The sequence below is a fragment of the Harpia harpyja genome, chromosome 12, assembly GCF_026419915.1.
Source record: "Harpia harpyja isolate bHarHar1 chromosome 12, bHarHar1 primary haplotype, whole genome shotgun sequence".
Classification (NCBI taxonomy): domain Eukaryota; kingdom Metazoa; phylum Chordata; class Aves; order Accipitriformes; family Accipitridae; genus Harpia; species Harpia harpyja.
The window spans coordinates 12,713,765-12,733,675 of NC_068951.1; the positions used below are offsets into that span (position 1 = coordinate 12,713,765).

The 19,911-nt window shown below is 51.1% G+C and overlaps 1 protein-coding gene across 1 annotated transcript in view; it reads left to right on the forward strand.

Annotated features, from left to right (window-relative positions):
* RNF43 (ring finger protein 43) overlaps nt 1–19,911 on the forward strand; it is a 63,402-nt gene that overhangs the window by 32,409 nt on the left and 11,082 nt on the right. The window contains exons 2-7 of the mRNA XM_052804403.1: nt 11,504–11,626; nt 15,961–16,035; nt 17,357–17,488; nt 18,026–18,127; nt 18,793–18,948; nt 19,535–19,637. Coding sequence (XP_052660363.1) covers nt 11,504–11,626; nt 15,961–16,035; nt 17,357–17,488; nt 18,026–18,127; nt 18,793–18,948; nt 19,535–19,637 — 691 coding nt within the window. The remainder of the gene's footprint in view (nt 1–11,503; nt 11,627–15,960; nt 16,036–17,356; nt 17,489–18,025; nt 18,128–18,792; nt 18,949–19,534; nt 19,638–19,911) is intronic.

The window sequence follows — 19,911 nt, forward strand, 5'->3', positions numbered from 1 at the left end:
GGTGAGGAAGAGCCCATCCTGCATGGACCCCTGGGGCACGAGGGGCTTTAGGAACCTCTTGGGTGTTCCTGTGTGTCTATGTGATTCGGCAGCCAGTCCCCAGGACACCTCACCAGCGCAGATCTGTGACTTTCTAGCTTGTGTTTCATGATTGAACACTGAAGGCCCCTCCTCTACGCCGGCATTTCGGCGCTGTGCTTTGGAAGGACTCCAGACCAGCAGTGAAGGGCTCTTTGATAATATCTGACGGGTGGGTAAGAATTTTGGGCAGCAGCCAAGGTACACATTGCCTGTAATCGTTAACTCAGTCTGTAAACAGTTCAAACGGCACTGAAGAGGCCGTCAGTTATTACATTAGAAAAAAGCCTTTCATCTCCCCGCGCAGAAGCCAGCCGTACAGTACTGGCCCCTGCTGAGCCAACTGTAGCTGCAGGTCTGCAGGCAGGGTAGGCAGTGCAGGCAGTGCTTGGTCATACAAGGAGCGCCGCGCTGAATGGCTGACCTTCAAACCTTTGGCGCTGAAGCAATAACTAAATCATTAGTTTCCTTTTGTTCTGCACCTGGCTGAGGCAGTGGAGCCCAGGGATATTCAAGGGGGAGGGGATCAGGCAATGTTCCCCCCGGGCTGCAGCGCCAGCCAGGAAGGCTCAGCAGGGGTGACTCCTCCACCCCATGCCCAATTCCTGCCTGCAGCTTTTCCCAGGTTCATGTGCAATCATGGCAAATGCCCATGTTTCACCTGTGACCAGGTAAGGCTTCCCCGCACCATTGCTGATTTCTCCAGAAATGGCCACAATGGTGGTTCAGATCCACATCAGGGCCCTGCAATCTTCAGGCAATGGTGGAGGCAACACTGCTGCTGAGCTTCATCTTCAGAAGAGTCCTAGAGGATTCCCCAGTCCATGTCAACCTTGGGAGAGCCCTATGGCCTCCTTCCAGGAGCAGTTCAGCCCTCCTGGAGGTGTGTGATGCTTCACAAGAAATTATGGCATAATCTGCCCCAAGGAGAATTTCCTTGTCACTCTTTGCTCTTCTAGATCTCTTCTGTCCTTTCTAGAAGAGCAAGGATGCTCTTTCTGGCATCCACTTTCAGGGCTTTAACTTTGAAACCCATTGTGGAAACTTGCTGGTTGAGGAAACGATACTCCAGTCTCTGGGGTAAAGTGATCTGGGTTTGGGTGAGTCTTTGTATCTGGCCCATCACTGCAGAGTTGCTTTTAGGGTCAGAGCTGTCTCCTATAAAGGTGCATGACGTATCCGTTGTGGAAGATCTCGTATGTCTGTGCTACCCATAAGCTGGTCCCAAGTGATAATACAGCTTTGTGCTTTGAGTGGTAGGAAGGATGCCACTGGGCTGCCGTGCTGTCTGCAGAGCTTGGGTTTTGCCAGTGCTCTGAGCTGTTGCTGAGGGGGAAGACTTGCGTGACTTCTGTGGAATAGTTTTAACCTCCGAACGACTGTCAGTACAGTGCAGAAGGTCATTGTGTAAGAGGGCCTTGAAGTATGGAGATTGCCAGTGGCATTGGACCCCAGAGTGGGGACAAGTTGAGCCTTCTAAGTTATATGAGATGAGCAGGTCAACATGGGTTGGATGCTGTTCATTGGGTTTTGAATCCAGACTGCTTGCAGCGTGCTTGGAGGCAGCAGGAGTGTGAGCTGTTCTCCCGTGACTTGGGCCAGCTTGCCTTTACTTTCCTTTAGTGGTGTGAGTCAGGGCTGACCAGAGAACCTCCCTTTGCCCTTGATATTCCAAAATGGATGTGTGGACCAGAGAGAGAGCGAGCTTAACCAGACATTGTGATGAAACTTTGCCAAAGATTTCCTTGTTGGCCCATACTATGACCATGGTAGCTATGCTACGAGCAGTGACACTTGCTCCCCCTGTGTTGGACCTCTCTGTCCATAGGAGAGCAAACTTCAGCAGAGCTGTCAGTAGGACGGCAAGGTGTGTAGTGAGAGTTTTGTCCAACACCATGGCCATGCTTGTGTAATTAGACAGAAAAGATCCAGACTTAGTGACTCATCTAAACCATTTAACTCTGCACGTGTGATAATCAAATAAACATCTCTCTTGGGGTTCAGCACTTCTCTTTGTTGCTCACCAGCTTTGTAATGAAAAGGAGAAGGAGATGCAGTTATTGATTAGGGACTGGTTTGGTGTATCAAACCCTCGGGCACTGCTGACCCTAGAGACGGGCCAAAGATAGGGAAGCTCATGAGCACGTGTAAGGGAACAAGCATAGGAGTATTGCATTGGCAGCTTGTAGATCCTTTGTCTCCTCTCCCACTTCTTGCCACTCCTTCAGGGGACTCGGATGGTTGTCTGAGCTATTCGCACACTGAGATAGGACCTGAGTCTCTCTAAGAATAATGTGTTTGTTATCAGTGAACATGTTTGTCTGTGACTCACATGTGGGTAAGGTGTGTTTGCTGTTATAACAGCTCTTGAAACTTTATGCAGGTAAATTAAAAAGCCCCATATCCTGATGGCTAAGCTTCATGCCCAGGAGTCATGGAAGCTGCAATTTTTCCTCAGGCCCCTTGAAACACTCTGCCATTCTCTTCCTTTTCCAACCAGCCATTTCCATTTTCTTCATAGTTAACATCCACTTCATCTCCCTGCCTCATCCCTGCTCATTCTCCTATGTCCTTCCAGCAGCATTCCACAGCGCTTTTCAGCTCCGCTGTAGCTGCATGCCGGCCTCCTGTACCCTTGGTAGCATCCCCTCACTCCTGCTGCTCTGTCTGTGAGTAGAGCGACAGCTACATAGTGGAGTGATCTTGGTGTAAGAGGGGCTTCTGTTGAGCTGATAGAGCTGAAGCATTAATATAAACTGGGAAGAGCCTCTCTTGTACGGGAATAAAGATGTTCACGCAGCATGAGCACTGGGGGAGACCGGGGGAGGAGGATCTGGTGACTGGGGTGTCCCAGCAGGGCAGCATAGCTGGCAGGAGCATTCCTTGGGCTTGCCCTGTGCCGTGGGAGCACAGCACTTCCCCGCATAGCAGACTGAGCCTGCTAAGGGCTGTCAGCGCTTCAGTGATGCAGCATGTAACTGAGAAGACTGGGGAAGCACACGTGCCCTGTCCCCTCCCAGCCACACAGAGGTCTCCAGAGGTTTCCCTGGTGCCAGCAGTTGTGACCGTGTCTGTGCTCTGAAACTTCTGGGAGAGGCACCATGCAGGTGCACATCTGGCTTTCAGAGCTGGTACCTCTGCCCTGCTCCTTCCTGCAGCAATCCTATCGCAGGTTCCCCATCTCCGTCTCCTGATAGATGCCAGGAGAGGATCTTGCCCAATAATTCTCACAGCAAGGTCATTGTTAGCAGCAAAGATGGGGAGGAGGGTAGTAGAGCACTTCCACTTGTGCTTTTGAAGCCTATGAAGGAATATAAACCTATGAAGGAATATAATTTATTTAGCTCAGAGCCTCACTGACAGATTTCAGCAGGGAAGAGAGTGTATTAAGCCAGACATTGATATCCACAAATATAGAAATGTCACTATTCTGCCCTCACGAGCTTGTGCTCTGTGACAGAGACACGGCACAATTGAGCGAAGCAAGCAGGTCAGTGGGGAGTGAGCATCTATGAACAACAAGCAGACATGGCATGGTGATGCCCAAGATGCTGCGTACCCTCAAAAGGCCTCCGTGCCTTAAGCTCCTGGCTTATCTCCTTGTGATGCCAGGCTTTTTTCTGTTTTGTTGTGTAGCTCACCTGTGAGGGAGCCTTTCCAATGTGGCATTTCCATCCGCTGCAGGCTGCGGCATCAACGCTGCATGCAAAACGCTCCTGGCATGAGCTGCAGCAGTGGGAGGGCTTGCTGTCCTGAACAAAATCACTGCACATGTCTCCAGGCCCTGTACGCTTCAGTATTGCCCCAATGTCTTGCATGGGTTTACAGCTGCTGGCATGCCTGTGGGAAGGAGGGCAGGAGAACTGGTGCTGGGTTACAGTCAGAAGTCACACAGCTGTCCCCCATAGGTAAGGCAGCGGCTGGCCCTGCTAAGGTTCCGCAGGAGCCCATGGGGTGGAAGAAGCTCTCCTGGCTCTCTGGCACTGACCACAAATCTCAGCTTTATTCTATTATTTGGTTTCTAGCCCAAATATCTGTAGGGAATGTCTTCCAGCAGGAAGGTGAGCATGCAGCCCGTGATGCTGCCTGGCGAGTGCCCACGCAGGTGCACCAGATGCGGGGCAGAACCCCCATGGCTGCAGTTCCCCTGCACAGCCCCAAAATGTGCAGCAAAAGGGCAAATACCAAGTGATGCTCCTCTGTAGCTCCCCGGCTGCTGGCAGGCTGGTCTCAGAGACAGCTGGTGTCCACATCTTTGTATTTAACAGCTCTTTGTAGTCTTTCGTTCCATGAATTCTCCATATTATTCATGATTTTACATAGCTCTAATATATGCCATCTCCACTAAGCTGAAGAATTCTTGTTCATTTAATCTCTTCTTGTACAGAAGTAGTGCCCTCTGTTTAAGATGGAGTCAGCAGGACTTCTTGTAATATTCAAGATGTTGACACACTGCAGCTTTATCTAGTAGTTTTTCTTTCTTTTTTTTTTTCTTTAATTTTTTTACGGTAATGCCTAACAGTCTATTTGCCTTTTGACTGCTTGGGGTGATTCAACAACAGTTTCCATAAAACTCCCTGTCATGACTCCAAAATCTTTCCTGTTTCTTAACAGCAAACCTAGAGCTCACCCCTGTGTACAATAGCTAGATATATTTTTTCATATTTGCATTTTTTTAACATATTTTATCATTCCATCACTCAGTATCCAGTTTTTATATTTTGCAGCTAGTTTTAATATTTACCTACTTGAATATTTATGTATTATTGAAAAACTTGGCCACTTCACCATTCCTCTCATTTTCCAAATCCTTTGTGAACATTTGGACAATACAGTTTACTTCTGGAACTGTCCTGGTAAATTCACTCCATTGTAAAGGCTGACCTGCTTTTTTCCTCTTCTTAGTTCTGGAGGTGACCCTGGGTCATACTGCATGATATTCTGTCATCTTCCATAGCCTTGACCTTGTAGGAGAACAGAAGAGGAGATACCAGTGTACAGCATTAACTGAACTGCCTTTACTCCCACACTTACTGATTGTTTTCAGGAACCCCATGGGTCTGTGAAGCATCACTCTCCTTTTCCAAAGCACTGTTAGTTCTTCCTTTCTCTTCCTCGTACTGTTTTCTACCACTTTTTTTTGGCGGGGAAGCCAGGATTTTCGATCTGCCTTTCCCTACATCGCTCCTAAGTTCTTCAAATTCAGCTTGGTATTTGCAACCTGGAATTTTTCTGGTATTGTGCTCAATTTAGTGATGAGTTATATGTTGGTGTTAACAGTTCACCAGTTTCATCTGTTATTTTTTGAGCCCTCTGATGAATGCTATCTTGTCCTGTTCTCTTCCTCTCTTTTCCATACCCCTTACTGGTTAGTTATATATTTTTTATGGATACTTCAAATAAATCAATCCTTTTGACTCATCCCCCATGAAGGAAGGGTGTGAAATACTCTGTGAGTTCCCTTACAGAGAAAACTGAGGCTGTCAGGGACTTTGCTTCTCCAAGTCCTTTTTTAGCCCTTGTCCCTAAAGACTCTTTCCGAACAGAAAGGGGAACAGAAATGTTTAAATGCTTCTTGCGGGGGGGGGGGGGGGGGGAGCGAATCCTCTCTTTTCCATGAGCATAGTCAATTCAGTGAGAATTAATAGGCTTAGACTGCAGCAAGACCAATTCAGATCAGGCTTTAGAAAATACTTTCTGGTGTGGAGGAGAAGGCAGCCCTGCCTGGCTTGCCTGCAGTGGGTGAGGAGTCTCCGGTTTTGGACGTCTCGAAAACAGGTTGAGCGAGTGTCTCTGAGGAATGTTTTAGGTCTGGCTGATCCTGCCTTCGGGCAGCAAAGTGGGCTAGATGACCTCTCAGGGTCATCTTTTTTTTCAACTGTTTTCTAAATGAAGCCCCCAAGTGAGAATCGAGCACCTTGCTACGCCTGGCTTTCCCCGGGACCTTTTCACATCCCCTGCACTGCTGCAGGGATGCTCCTGGCTGCTCTGTACAACCTGTGAGTGGTGCTGGCATGGTGGGAGGGGCAGGTTGGTGTGAAGATAGTGGGTCTAGTGGGAATAAAGTGGCAAAGATGGCAAGGATAAGTTAGAAAAGAGAAATTCAGTATTTTAGGAGAGGTGGTGTGGATGGAAAAGGTAGAAAAGAAGGAGATGCCATAGGGTAAGGAAACAGGAAAAAAAATAATGTGGTAGCAAGCCCATAGGGATGCAGTGGAGCTCTGCATCCTGCTGAAGAGTGACAGGAGGGATGTGGTGACAGGGAGAGATGGAGTGACAAAGCCAGGGGGTTCACAGGTCTGGTTGACAGTCTTACAGGCAGTGCCAGGGCTAGGGTATGGGCCAAACTGGCAGGGCTGAATTGCCCAAGACTGGGTCCAAACCCTGTCAGGGAACTAGCTAATCCCAACCCCACCTCTGGGATCCCAGCAGCACAGAGCCAGGTAGGGATCATCCTGGGAGAAGGGTCTGGCAGATCATCGATGCGACTTCGAACAGGGAAGCCCCAGCTGGAGCAGCACTGCGAGATCCAGCGTCAACACCCATCGAGGTCCTTCTGCAGATTAGGAGCCCCCAGTAGCGGGGAGTGCTGGTTCAGGGCGTGATGGGATTTAGGCAACATGCACAAGAACTCCTTTTATTTTGGATATGAACATACCTCCTCTCTCCAGTGACTGGATTTTGCCTGTCCTTCGTCTACTAGATCAGAGAGGCTTTCTGTAAGAAGAAACGGCTTCTTGGTTGTGGCAGTCGGTGCTACATAGGTGCCCAGCCCAGCAGAGTGGGGGATGCTCTGCCTGCAGAAACCCGTCGCACCTGCTGTCAGTGAGCCCGTCTACAGCCACGTACGCACGGGTCTGGTTTCAGAGGGAGTGAGGGATCCTGACTCTGCAGCCAAGGCCACCTCTTGGGGCATAAGTCCTCTCCATTGAGGAATCTCACAATACTTGGTTTTCCACATCATCCTTAGATTATTTTTCGAGTCTACTCTTGTCCTGTGAGCACGATGTGCAACCATGATCGCTTACATGAAGTGCCAAGAAATGCAATTGTAGGATGTAGACAGTAACAGGCAGTTCTTGCTGCTTTTCTGCTGCTTGAGGAGTTGCCTGTATAGCATCAAATGGGAGGAGAAGATGGTAGGAAGAGAGAGAAGAGGTGGTCTGGAGCAGAGACGAATGGAGCATGTTGCTTGGGTGGATGACGCATGTGTCCCTTGCACGAAGAAGAATCCTCCCGAGCTGCTCCCTGGTCATCTTGTACAGGGTGCTCAGGAAGGCACCTGGACTCTCAGCCTCCAGAGGTGATTAGTGTCTGATGAGGGGCTCGTCACAGGATAATGAGGGGGCAACTAGTCTGCCGCAGCTCCATGGGCAGCTGCCCACATGAGGAAGGGTCTCAGCTGGCAGGGATCCTGCATGGCTGTTGCTCTCCCGACACTCTTGGCTGCCTGCCATGCCCTTTGTGGGTGCAGTTGTGCCCGGGCAGGAATGCCTGAGGCAAAGGCCCCTTGCTTGGCCAGGGAGTGTGGGTGTCCCAGGGGGAAAGAGGAAAAGACCACCGTCCCCAGTCTTAATAGAAAATCAAAGGGAAGGTTTTGGTGCATTCCTCAGCAGGTCTTTTCCAGATTTATCAACTGGGTCCCCCTCCAGAACAGCTGCCAGCATTTTATATATGCTCCTCATGCTCATTTGGAGCTGCAGAAGCTTAGCTTGTTACTCTTATTCCCAGTGTTTAGAGAGGCTGCTCAATGCTCAGCATGCAGGACTGTCCCTCGCCCTGTAGAGTCACAGGGACTGTGCCCCAGGAATGTCACAGCACCCCAAGCCATTCCCACCCAGGGTCAGACACAGCTCCAAGCAGCGCCGGGAGGTGCGACTTCTTCCCCAGCGCCGGCGGCCTGGGCTCCTCTGGGCTCTGGGAGCAGCCTGGTGACGCCTTGATAATGCCAGTGGGAGGATTATCTCTGAATTATTAGAAGTATCATGAGACATGTTGTTTGCATTTCCTGTTTTGTGTTTTTCTGCAATTATTAAAATGATACATTAACCAAAAGCCAGTGAAGCAAACGGAGTATGAAAGTAACGACATTGCTTGGTAAAGCCAGCAGGATCACAGGCACTTCAATGCTGTGTTGGTGGGGGCAGCGCCTGCCGTTGCTCAAGTGAAGCCCAGGATTATTTGGGAGCCCTTCCCTGAGTGTTCCCAAGTCATAACAGATTGGAATGCTTCCCCAGAAACTTCAATTTCTAGAGTTTATGGTGCTTGGCTCGGTACAATTGCACTCTCTCTAGCATCTTTAAGTCTGAATTATATAGCATTTTGACATTTTTCTTCTAATATCACTATGGATTAGAGAGGAAGACTCCAAGAGAAAGATGGATGAGGGACTGCCAGTCCAAGGCACACAGCAGTTCATCAGTGCTGAGATGCCCTGTGCAATATTTTAAAGTGTAGCAGGTTATGTCTTAGCTCATACTCGTGGTACCATCTCTTACACCTTGGTCTCTGAGCTCCTGAGGGTTAGGTGAGAGTCTGGGGTTTGATTTCTTTATGCCCTTGTGACTAGAGGTGCTACCTACCTCAAAATCTAGGCAACTTGCAAATGTCTGTGGTTGTGTTGTGGTTTTGGTTGGGGTTTTTTGGTGTTTTTTTTTTTAATCCCCACCATTTTAACTGGCTTTCACGACTTTGTAAGACCTATTCTTGTCTTGTAGCCCAAGACTTAGTGCTACAAAATGTAGCACTCTGATTTTGTAGTGCCTCCTGATTTTGCAGGGCCGGGGTGCTTGTACATTCGGAATTGGTGCCGGCTTGTATCACAGCACAGGCTGCACGGAACCACCCCCGTGACCGCCAGCAGCGTGCCTTGCACTTTTCTAATGGGTATAACCATGCGACCAAAGGGGCAACCTCTGCAAATTACGCTCCCCGCCCCCCGTGGAAACCCCGATGCCCGCGGGCTTAGCGTAGGCGCAGGTGGGCAGCCAGCACGGGGGGGAGGGGAGGGCTGCTCGGGGATGGGGAGTAACGGAGCTCTGGTCCCCGGCAGGAGCCTCCGCCGGGCTCCAGCCGGCCTCCGGGGGTCTTTGGCGGCCGCAGCCGGGCTCGGAGCGGCCCCGGGGGTGCCCCGCAGCCCCCCCCCCAGGCCCCCGGCGGGGGCTCAGCCTGTGAGCTCGGGGAGGGCCAGGATCCGGCCAAGAGCCCCATCAAGCGGTGGCAGCTCCTGCTGCAGCCCCGGGACTTCGCCGGAGCTGTTGGGGTGAAGACCGGCATCTCTTGGCCCCGGGGACGGTGGGCTGGGAGCTGGTGGGGAGATGCAGGGCAGGATGCTCCGACCTGCACCTGGACCAGCTCCAAGCACGCAGCCCCGGCCAATTTTGGCACCGTCCACCCCGACCTCTCCGGCCGTAGAGGCTCCGACAGGCAGAGCTCTCCTCTCCCTGTACCCAGGAGGGCCAATGAGGCCGTTTTGCATCTCCAAGCAAGCAGCGGTGCTCCCTGTCTCCTTCAGCTTTCAAAAGCTTCCATACAGATGGCTGCATCAGAGCAAATCGGCTACGCTCCTTTATTGTCAGCAGCGAGAAATGGGCATGGTGCATCTTTTCCTGAAGGACGTGACTAAAAACAGCCCAGGTGGGTCATGCTCCCTTGCAGGACCTGTTCCTGTGACCCGCTCGGACAATAAAAGGCGACATCAGCATGTCTGAAGTTAGGTGAAATGAGCCCCGTTCTCCCTTGCCCCCACCGTGGGACTTCTGCAATAAGCAGCTGGCAGGGAGAAGGAAACATCATCTGGCTGTTCCCGAGCCTGCCCCATTCCCCAGCTCCTGCCAGCTCTGTGCTGAGGGGTGAGCACACATCTCTGGGTACCCTAGGTCCATGCCGGGGTATGCAGCAGCCTGAGGATGGGAGCAATGCTGCTTCGCAGCCCCTGGGGCAACAGGGCCAAGTGCGGATGGCGGGTGAGGAGTGCCCTTGGTCTGCTCTGACAATTCCTCCCCCTGTTTTTAAATCTGCCAATACAACAGCCTTTTTTGCACAGCACTGGGATGTTGTTGCAGGATTACCTGCAGGGTAGGCAAGCCTTCTGGGCGTGCTTCTGGATGGACACCAGATACAAAGCCTGCCCTCATCCTCCTGGTTTATAATGTAATGAGCTTTCTTGCTCGTTTCCCACACTTCTACACACTGATGCAGTAACAAAAGCTGTCCAGCAACCATAGTATTTACAGCCTTTTCTGTACCGTAACCTGCATGCTTCATACACCACAAGGTAGAGATAGAGGAGGAAGCCAGACAGCTTTTTCAGGAAGAGCTTGGAGGCCTCATGCAAGATGATAACAGCTGAATTGCAGTTTCCTTCAACCTCCTGCCATCCATCACAAGATCATCATCCCTCTACTGCTAGATTGAAAAATCAGAGGCAATTCCACACTTTCCAGGCATGGATCCAAGCAGCGCTCGGTGGATGTCATCATGACAGTGAATGCACAGGAATGAGGTGCGGCCATGGGCAGAAGGGACTGCCCATCCGAGCTCTGCCCTGGTGGCAGGACAGCCTCACCTCCAGTGGACTTGACCACTGAAACCCAAACCAAGTGCCACTGACGGGAGCGAGCCCCACAGCTTGTGTCCCTGTAACATGCTGGGGCATGCTGTATCCCCTTCTATAGGATGCTCTGCAGAGGTGTGTACCCAGAGCCGGTGCCTCGACCCCATCCTGTCTCAGCTCCCCACTGCCAGTGGTTTGGCTCAAGCTGAGGAATGTTTTTCCAGGACTCACTGGGGATGTGGTTCTTGGGATCTTTTCCTCTCCTTTCTCATTCCTGGTACTTCTCTACCTGCTTTCAGTTTTTTCACTCCTTTTGGCTCCTCCTCTGCAAATTTATCATAAAGTTGTTGGGTTTGGTGGCTGAGAAACAAGAAGCGCTGAATCTTTGAGGGCACCAGAAGTTTTTGTTGTGGTCGCTTCACCCTGCCCAGAGCGCTGGCAGGGAGCAAGCTGGCAGAGAGTCCTGTGGCCCGAGGATGCCGGCAGTCCTTGCAGCACCGGGACCTGTGCTGGTGGAATGCTCCGTCCCAGAAGTCAAGGGCTGTGGTCTCATGGGCTGCTCTGGCTTTGAATATCTGTGACTTAGACAAAACCAGACCTGAATGCAGCCTGGGATAGGAACTCCGCCTTTCTCTGGGACATTTTCCTGGTGGACTGAAACTTTGACAGTGACTTGCTTTTTGTGGCATTCAGAACCTCACTGACTCTCAGACAAGGCCATGGGATATAGCAGTGGTGGTGATGCCCACCACAGGGGTGTCCTACACCCTCTGAGCAGGGCCTTACAGCACAGAGTTTGTGGTGGGCTTGAGTCATCCTTTGCAGTGCTGAGCCCCAAGATCTGAGTTTGCCTTTGCTTTTGTCCTGCAGTCCCACCCATTGTCCCTGTGCAACACCAGTGAGGATGAACACACCGAATCGGGATTCATCACCATCGTCAAGCTTGAACAGCCGGATCGGGATCCCAACCCCTGTCTATCACTGGCTAACAAGGTAGGTGCAAAAATGCCCCCAGTGGCACCAACCTGGGAAGTGAAACCCGTGGTGCAGGAAAGAGTAAGAGTGGGGGGAGGCAGCAGGGTTGGAAAGAGCTGTTGGAAGGTGGAGAAAAGGACAAGGACAGACCAGGGTCCTTTGGGAGAGATGCTGTGCCAGCCATCCCCAATACCCACCCCTCCTTATCTTCTGGACTGCCTGGCTTTCTAAAAGGTGTGGATTTTCCCTAATCTGACTGCTCTGGGATGCTCAGACCTTACCCCAGCATCCCATAGGCTTTACTGCCGGGCAGCCTCGTGCCCCTCCTGTTTTGCAGCCTCCCATTGCTTGCTGGCCTGTTGGGAGGATTTATGTTTCTCCGTGTCCTCTGTCCTGTGGGAAAACATGGACACAGAAAACATCTTCTGTGGCTGTCTTCAAAAATAATACTGTAATACTTCACTGGATGAGGCACATGAAGAATCAGCGCTGAGCAATTCAGACAGACACAAACCAGACGAACTAGTGGTGGGACATGACTCGTTAACAGCACGGGCCACTATCTACCCTACAAAGGGATGGGACATCTCAGAGGTCTTCAGATCAGGTCTCCTGTGAAAGAGGTACCTTAGTGAAACAGCAGTTACTGCATCAAAAGCTGAGGTCACTGGTACAATTCTCTGGTAATAAGGAAGTCAGGTAGGAACGAGAGTCGTTTTAAGCCTTAAAATCTTTGTGTCTCTCATAATGTTAGCCTTATCCATGCAACTTTAGCTTTTTCTTCAGTGATTCACTGGGTCCTTTTATTGTCTCTGTACAAAATGTTGTGTTATTTTCCACAAGCACTGTACAAAATCAAGAACTTCTTGTTTAGCTCTTGGCTTTATCTGGATTGCATTCAGGTGATGCTACCCCTGTTGTCTGCTTTCTGCTGGTAGTGACATGCTGGGGATGGGGACCGGGTCCTTTTCTGTCCTCCCTGCAGCTCGGCTGAAGAGGGCAGGCAAAACTTGTACCAAGCACTTGTTCCTGCACAGCAGGTTTTTTTCGCAGAGGCAGTGGCAACGAAGGCAAGGAAAGGGATGTGATGCTGTGAAGGATTTGCCACCTCGGGGCTGCTTCCCGCCAGCTGCGTGGGCAGCCAGGTAGCAATGCCTATCCCTTTCTGGGCCAGGGTGGAAGCTTAAGTTTGGTTTGCTGCTGCTCTGGAGCTGATGCCAGCTGTTAGCACAAGCCAGCACTGTGTGTGCTGGAGTTATTGATCTGCTATGAGTTACCCCACATCTGGAAAATGGCCTGGCCCCACCTGTGAGTACTAATGATGCAAGAGGATGGTGGGATAAAGAGCAAACCTAGTGCAGCTTGTGACAGACATGAGAGCAAAGGCTCTGCAGGTGCCTTAGGGAGCACAGCTGGGTACTCCAGCACTCCAGTGTCCATCCAGACATGATCATCACATTATAGTGGTCACAGGCTGCTGCATCTTACAGGGAGGGATGCTGGGGGTGGAGGCAGCAATGGCTGGTTTGGTCAGTGCAGCTACTGTGGAGGATGTTGAACAGGAGGAAGGAGCAGCCTCAAAGACTCATCTTCCACTTAAGTACCTAAAAGGTTTAAAAAATGGTTTGCTAGTTTTGTCCTTAATCTTTGAGTCTCTGATCGCAGTACTGGAAGTACCAGTGTGTTATTGAGTCCAGGGATCAGCTGAGGAAGGTCTGCACAGGGAGGACAAGACATGGTACATTGCTGCACTGTGGTCATCCTCACTAGCCTTGATCACTTCTCCAGGACCACTAACCCCTCCAAAGCAAATAAACCCCTCAGTTCATTGCCGTTCTCATGACTTGATAGAGTGACAGTTCATTGGCCTTTAGTCATCATTGCTTTGTTACCAGAGCTGAACCCAACACTGGATTTTGAGATCCAGCTGAACATGACATCGGTTGCCATCCTGCCTGAAGGTAGTCCTGCTCCAAGATCTCACCCAGGGAGGCTCACAGCTCTTCTCCCTCCAAATAGGAGTAGTTTAGCCATGAAATACAGGCAGATGCTCCTCACGCTGGCCACATCCCTAGACCCTGCCTTGTACTTTGGTTTTTCCATCCCCCTGCAATTGCTGTCTGGCTGCTTCTCCATCTTCCTGAAGGCTCTGCCAAGCTCCTTCCCTCCAACATCATACAGATCTCTTCCTCAAAATCCCTGGACAATGCTTCCCCTCAAGAGCAGGGATGTAGCTGTGGGATGTGGCTGGTGCTCGCTGGAGCAGGAGCCTTGTTTTCCTGGCATGTGTTTCTTGTGGTAGAACTTTGCATGTTGAATTGCAGCGCTGTATCAATGATGATAAAAATAGCCATGTGCAAAGTGTTATCATAACCTCTGCTTTAGCTGTCACCCAGCCAAGCAGTGCACACAGACAACCCTGTCCAGCCCAGCACGAGGATAACTTCACCAGCCACCTGATGCACTTTTCTGCTTCTCCTCTCTTAAATTCTAGCACTGCTTCAGCATCCAAAGCTAAAACCAGTAGGGAAGGTGTTTGGTCTGCAAGGGGAGAGGAAGGCAAGGAAAATACCTCTGGAATCAATTCAGAGTGATTTATTTTTCTTTCTGATGCATCATTTGTCGTTTTTTTAGCGTATTTTTTTCTCTGAGTGAACCATTGATTGTAAGACTGGTTGACAGACTGCTGAAACCTCCTAAATTATCCTGTAAATACATATTTGCACCAAAAGTGTTTCAGTCCTCAAAGAGGGAGGTCAGCTGTACCATGTGGCTGAAGAGATCCGACGCAAAGACAGCAAGCACTCAGAAAATGATTGCAGCAAGCAGGTTGTGAATAGCTTGAACTAAAGTTGTGTCCTTTGTGACAGAAATCAGAAAGATGTTGGGAAGAGTCACTTGTCCAGCGTCAGTTGTTCATTTCCCCATCGTCGGTGTCTTTAGCAGGATAAAATCTTTGTAGAGCTGTTCATTGTTCATCAAAGCTTGACTGGCTTCAATGGGTGGAAGTCACTACCTGAACGTCCTGTTTCTTCTTCGGTTCTGGCAAACACTGAGGCTCCTTTGATCCCAGGCAGGACCCCAGGCTCTGTTCCCTGCCCCAAGCCTCTGATCCCACTTTTCCAGCTTCCCCATCTGGTATACCAAACCTGAGAGTGTCAAATCCTATCAGCAACTCAGAGCCGTCAGCCCTGCTTCCCTGGTCTTCCCAACCATCTGCACCTCCATTCACATCCTCATCCCTGTCCCCAGACCCAGGCACCCACCTCTGGCACCCTGCTTCTCCCCAGCGAGGTGCGTGGAGGTGACCAGCACCTGCAAGTGAGGGATAGAGCTGAACCTGCTCCGCCGCTGCCTGCTGCACCAGGAATGCCCCTTCCCTTGGCTCAGCCGGCACCCTGTGTTTGATACTGCAGCTGGGAAGCGGTGGCACTGACCTCTGGCCCCCGAGCTGGGGTTTGGCAATGCAGTGGGTAAACTGCTGCAGCAGCTCCGGCAGCTCCCTGTTTGCACAGGCGCTCGGGGACGCACAGATCAAAGGGCTCCACATGAGTAACACCAGCCCTGCCCTGCGCTTTGTTCACGTTCCTGTCTCACTTTCACAAGAGGTTGCCTCTGCCTGCCTGGAGGGCTTGAAGGGCTTGGTGGGAGGATGTGGGTGACCCCGCAAGGTACTCCAGGCAGTGTGCTTTGACCTCACCAGGGTGGTATGTATAGTCATTTGGGTGAGTCTCAAAGCTGTTCTCCTCAGACTGCAGCAACTGGTGGGCTCTGAAAAGCCATCTCACTCCTAATCCTAGACCAGACCTGCAGCCCAGGCATCGCCTGAGCTTCTCCCTGATGAATGTGGGGTACGGGGACCAGGGAGAGCAATGTGTATGGGAGTCAGGCCCATAGACAGCCCACGGCTGGTGCACCCATGGTGGGAAGTGGAGACCTGCAGAGGTTTCTGCTGTCCTGGGACAGGAGGGTTGTGTAGCAGTCAGCAGGGCTAATGGGGCTGCAGATCCCTCCCCAGCAAATCCAGCTCTGAAGCAAAGGGGCATATGGCACAGACAGCTGGGGAATTTGGTGTTTAGGTTTATGGGTTGCTGTGACTGCAAGCCCACCAACTAATTTCCCTCCACAACTAGAGGGAGAAACTGTCCATGAACCGCAGAGCTCTAGCAAGAGCAGGAACTGCAGCTCAACACAAGCACAGAAACCAAGGTGTAAGCTATTTTCTCAATCTAAGCAGCAGGTGCTTCTTTCTTCTGTGAAGAGCCAGGGAGGCAGATACATATCCAAATGGTAGATGTTAATACAGATGTACAATACAAAACGTCCACTGAAGCTTCTGTTCTTTTGGACAGGCAAAGCTGGCGGGGGAGCGTGGAGCCCGTGCGATCCTTTTTGACATTACCGATGATGAAAGTGCTGCTGATCAGGTACAAACCCCGTTGATATTATCTGCTAAACCCCAGTGCCCCTGTCCATCCCAAAACATGCCCAGGTCAGGACCCACCAGCCACCAACACCACGCAGTGGGGGGTCCCAGAAGGATAACTGCAGGCTGGCTTTGAACGTTGGCTCTTACGCAGCTCATCCATGCACACAGACAGTGCTTTTCTCTTTTGCTCACTCCGTGGCACGTCCAGATCTCCACATAGCACAAGCAGGCCAGCAGCTTGGGAACAGCACCTTGCTGCTCTTAAAGGACATTGTCTGGTCAATGGAGTTTTTCTGCCAGGACCTGGATGCTTCCTCTTAGGAGGTGACAGATTACCCAGTCTCATCTAGTCCAGACAGCCCTGGTGTACCTTAGGGGAAAGATGATTTCTTGAGTTTTCAAGCAAAAGTCACGGCCACCCTGCTATGCTGTTGGTGATATTCCTGCTGCAAGTTTAACATTGGTTTAGAAACCTCCAGAGGTCCCTTCCACCAACACTGCTGTCATCTCTGGAAAGGAATAGGTTCCTCATCGAAATAATCAAGAGATAATGAAAAGCATCCAGCATTAGATAAGAGGACAGATAGGGGAGCTGGTGCCTGAGCTTATCAAAACTCTGGGCTGAATCCTGCTCGCTGGATCCATCCCTCATGGTTCCTTCATGCACTTATAACTTAATTTCTGACGCCAGAAAAATGCAGCAGCAAGTGCAGGCCCATGTGGTGATGCTGAGGTTGCTCAGTAAGGGTATGGGAAGTGGTTAGTGGGTCAGATGGCCACCCTGGTTCAGGTCAGTCTGGAAGAGAGGGCAGACTCGGACACTTGCTGAGCCAGCCTGTGCCAGGCTGCCAGGACCGTGGTGGAAAACTGCTGGTATGATCAGAAACAAGCAGAATGTCCTGCAAATCACAGAGGGAGGAGGGGGAACACTGATGGGTCTCACAGGAAAAGAAGAGGAAGCACCTCTGTAGCGAAGGCAGCACTCGGCAGTGTTGTTGGCAGTCACCATGTGGAAGAGGAGAGACCAAGAACTTTTGCATAGGGGCTTGAAAGAGGAGCACAAGAGACACTGAGCAGTGTCCAGTTGTGCATGAGGAGGCACCATGGAAGGAAATGAAGAAAGCCATGCTGAGAAGTTGGTAAAAGAGGAGGAGCTTCCATCTGATTTCATCATAGGGATAGTGCAAGTTTGGGAGAGCAGCCAGTCTCTAAAGTGTATGCAAGAAGCATTGGGAGGAACCAGATGTTCCTGGGGGGGTAGGATAGTCCTTGTTTCAGGCTATTCTGGACCATCTCTCACTGTGTTTTTTTCTTTACAGCTGAGAAAGCCCAGAGGTCTGAGTCAGCCTGTGGTTCTGATCAGGGGCCATGATGCTGAGCTTCTCATGGGTGTTGTGAACAAGAACAGAGAGGCCCACGTGAAGATAGAGGTCAAGGAGCCACCAGCTTGGGTGAGAGACACACCATTCCCACTGCCTTCTGTATCCTCCCTCCCAAGCTGCTGTGCCATGGAATAGGACCTTCCCAAAGATGCTGAGCTTTCCTCCCCAGGGATGGAGATCACAGGTCTCTTTGCAGGAGCTGCCTGTCTGCAGCATTCAGATGACGTGCTGCAAATAAAGGCTCAAAAGCGCTTTCAGCTTATTTAGTTTCTTTTGCTTAAACATCATAAGTGAGGCAAGGGGATTCCCTGTCTCTTCAGGCTCTTCAGGTGAGAGCAAGCCTTGATTTTGTCATCTTGTGCTACCTTAGACCATGGCCTCTAGGGAGCTGAGATGCTGCAAGACAGAGAAATTCCATTCCTGCTGGGATGTGCAGAAAAGACTGAATCCTTTTTCTTTTACCTGTAAAGAGAAAGGAGGTAGAGCTTGGCCAAGGATCATGTATTCAAAAGCTGATGGTCAGGAAGAGATCAGGATTCCCCTGCCTAGCCTCTAATTCCCACCCCTGCCACGCGAGAGTAATTTCTTTCCTGTTTTATCCAACAGCCAGACTATGACGTGTGGATTCTTCTCACAGTGGTCAGCACTGTGGTCGTCATCATTTTGATTTTTGTTGTCCGCACAAAGTGCCAGCTGAACAGGACTCAGGTAGGAATCTCATGGAGCAGATGTGTCTGAGCAAACAGAAACACATGAAGGGCAGGACCAGACACAGTTTGGGAAGGGAAATGTGCCTCTCTATGAACTGAAGATGTGGCCCTATGAGGCAGGAGCAGCCCAGGGACAAGTGGTGTGATCTTGAGATGGGCTGGCAGTGTCCCTCGTGTGGTGGCCTTGCTCTCCTCCTGCCATGCCACCAGCACTGCAGCCTGCAGTCCCAGCACCTTTTGGAGCTTGTCCCAGCATCCAAAGCTGCAGAGCTGGGCCACAAGCTCTTGATTTCAACAGTATTGTCTTTATTGGTAGAGAGTAGAAGATTTAGTATTTTTAATAGAAGCTAACAAATTAAATAATCATCTTTCCAGAGTCAAATGTATTTCCAGATTTGAGAATACCCCATTTGTCCTATAGAAAGACAAGCCTTTGGGGCTCAAAAATCCAGCACTGCTGAGTGATTTTGAATGTCCAGTGCCAGATGTCTCCTGCTGGTGACAAAGCCGACTCTGGCTAAGTCAGGTTAGACAAAAAGTCACCTCTGGAAATACGTACCGCCCCCAAATTCCTGATAATCCCATTCTGAAAATGGAAGGGTGGCGAGAAGTATGGCAATGTAAGGCTGAGCCTCTCCTTAAAGTTTCCTTTCTCCCTGGCAGGACTCCTTGCAGCAGCAGACCATGCAGGCCATTGGGCAGCTGGCCACGCGCAAGTACCAGGCAAGGTGCCGGCAGACGTCGCGATGGGACTCGGCCAGCAGCTGCAGCTCAGCCCCGGTCTGTGCGATTTGCCTGGAGGAGTTCAGCGAGGGCCAGGTAGGCTGCGGGCATGGCTGCTGGTTAGCCATGGCTCTGAGCTTCCTGGCCACAGTCAGATTAGAGCTGCAGTGGGAGCTGAGCAGTCTAGCAGGGGTGGGAGGCCCTTGGGATGTTTCCTTCAGCAACTCCTGAGGGCTGGGAAAGGACCAGCATTGATGGAGGTCTGCCTGCCCCTTGGCCAAAAAAGCCCTGCCCCTGCTGAAGTCACTTGCCTGCAGATTCAGATTCCCTGAAGATGGGTCTCCAGCTGTTGCAGTAGGGTAAAAATACCCATAATATGTCCATGTTGAAATAACGGGTCAAAAGTGGGGTTTGCTTTTCCAAAGCACTCAGCATGAAACCCTCCTATTTGCGAGGGCTAGCACCTCTCTGGACCTTCACACCCCAGAGCTGGATGCAGCGAGCAAAATCAGAGCTGCCAGGCTCCTGCACAGCCTCCTCCATGCAAAGCTGGGCTGCAGATAGCTTGCCGTTAGACATCTTTTCATCCTACAAGGCTCACTTCCATCAAGAAGGACCCATCCAGGTCTTGGGAATGGTTCTTCTTGCTCATGCTCCTCCTCTTCTCTCCACCTCTCTCTAGGAACTGCGGATCATCTCGTGCTCCCATGAGTTTCACCGGGAGTGTGTTGACCCCTGGCTGCAGCAGCACCACACATGTCCGCTTTGCATGTTCAATATTCTTGGTAGGGCTCAGACACAGCATTTCCTGGCCAGGGATGGGCTTGGGTGCAGGGGTTGTACCCAGGAGGTCCATGTACCCTTGGGCAATGCATACATTGGTGCATCAGCAGGAGCGTGTGTCTCTGTGCACGTGGGTGTACAGGGCACTGTGTGCATGGAGAGGGGTCCCTGTGTGTGTGAGCCCCCGCAGTGTACAGCGAGGTGCTGGGCTTGGGCAGGGACCTGCAGCAAGAGGAGGGGTTTCCAATCCTGGGAGCTGTGGGGAAGGGAGGTGGG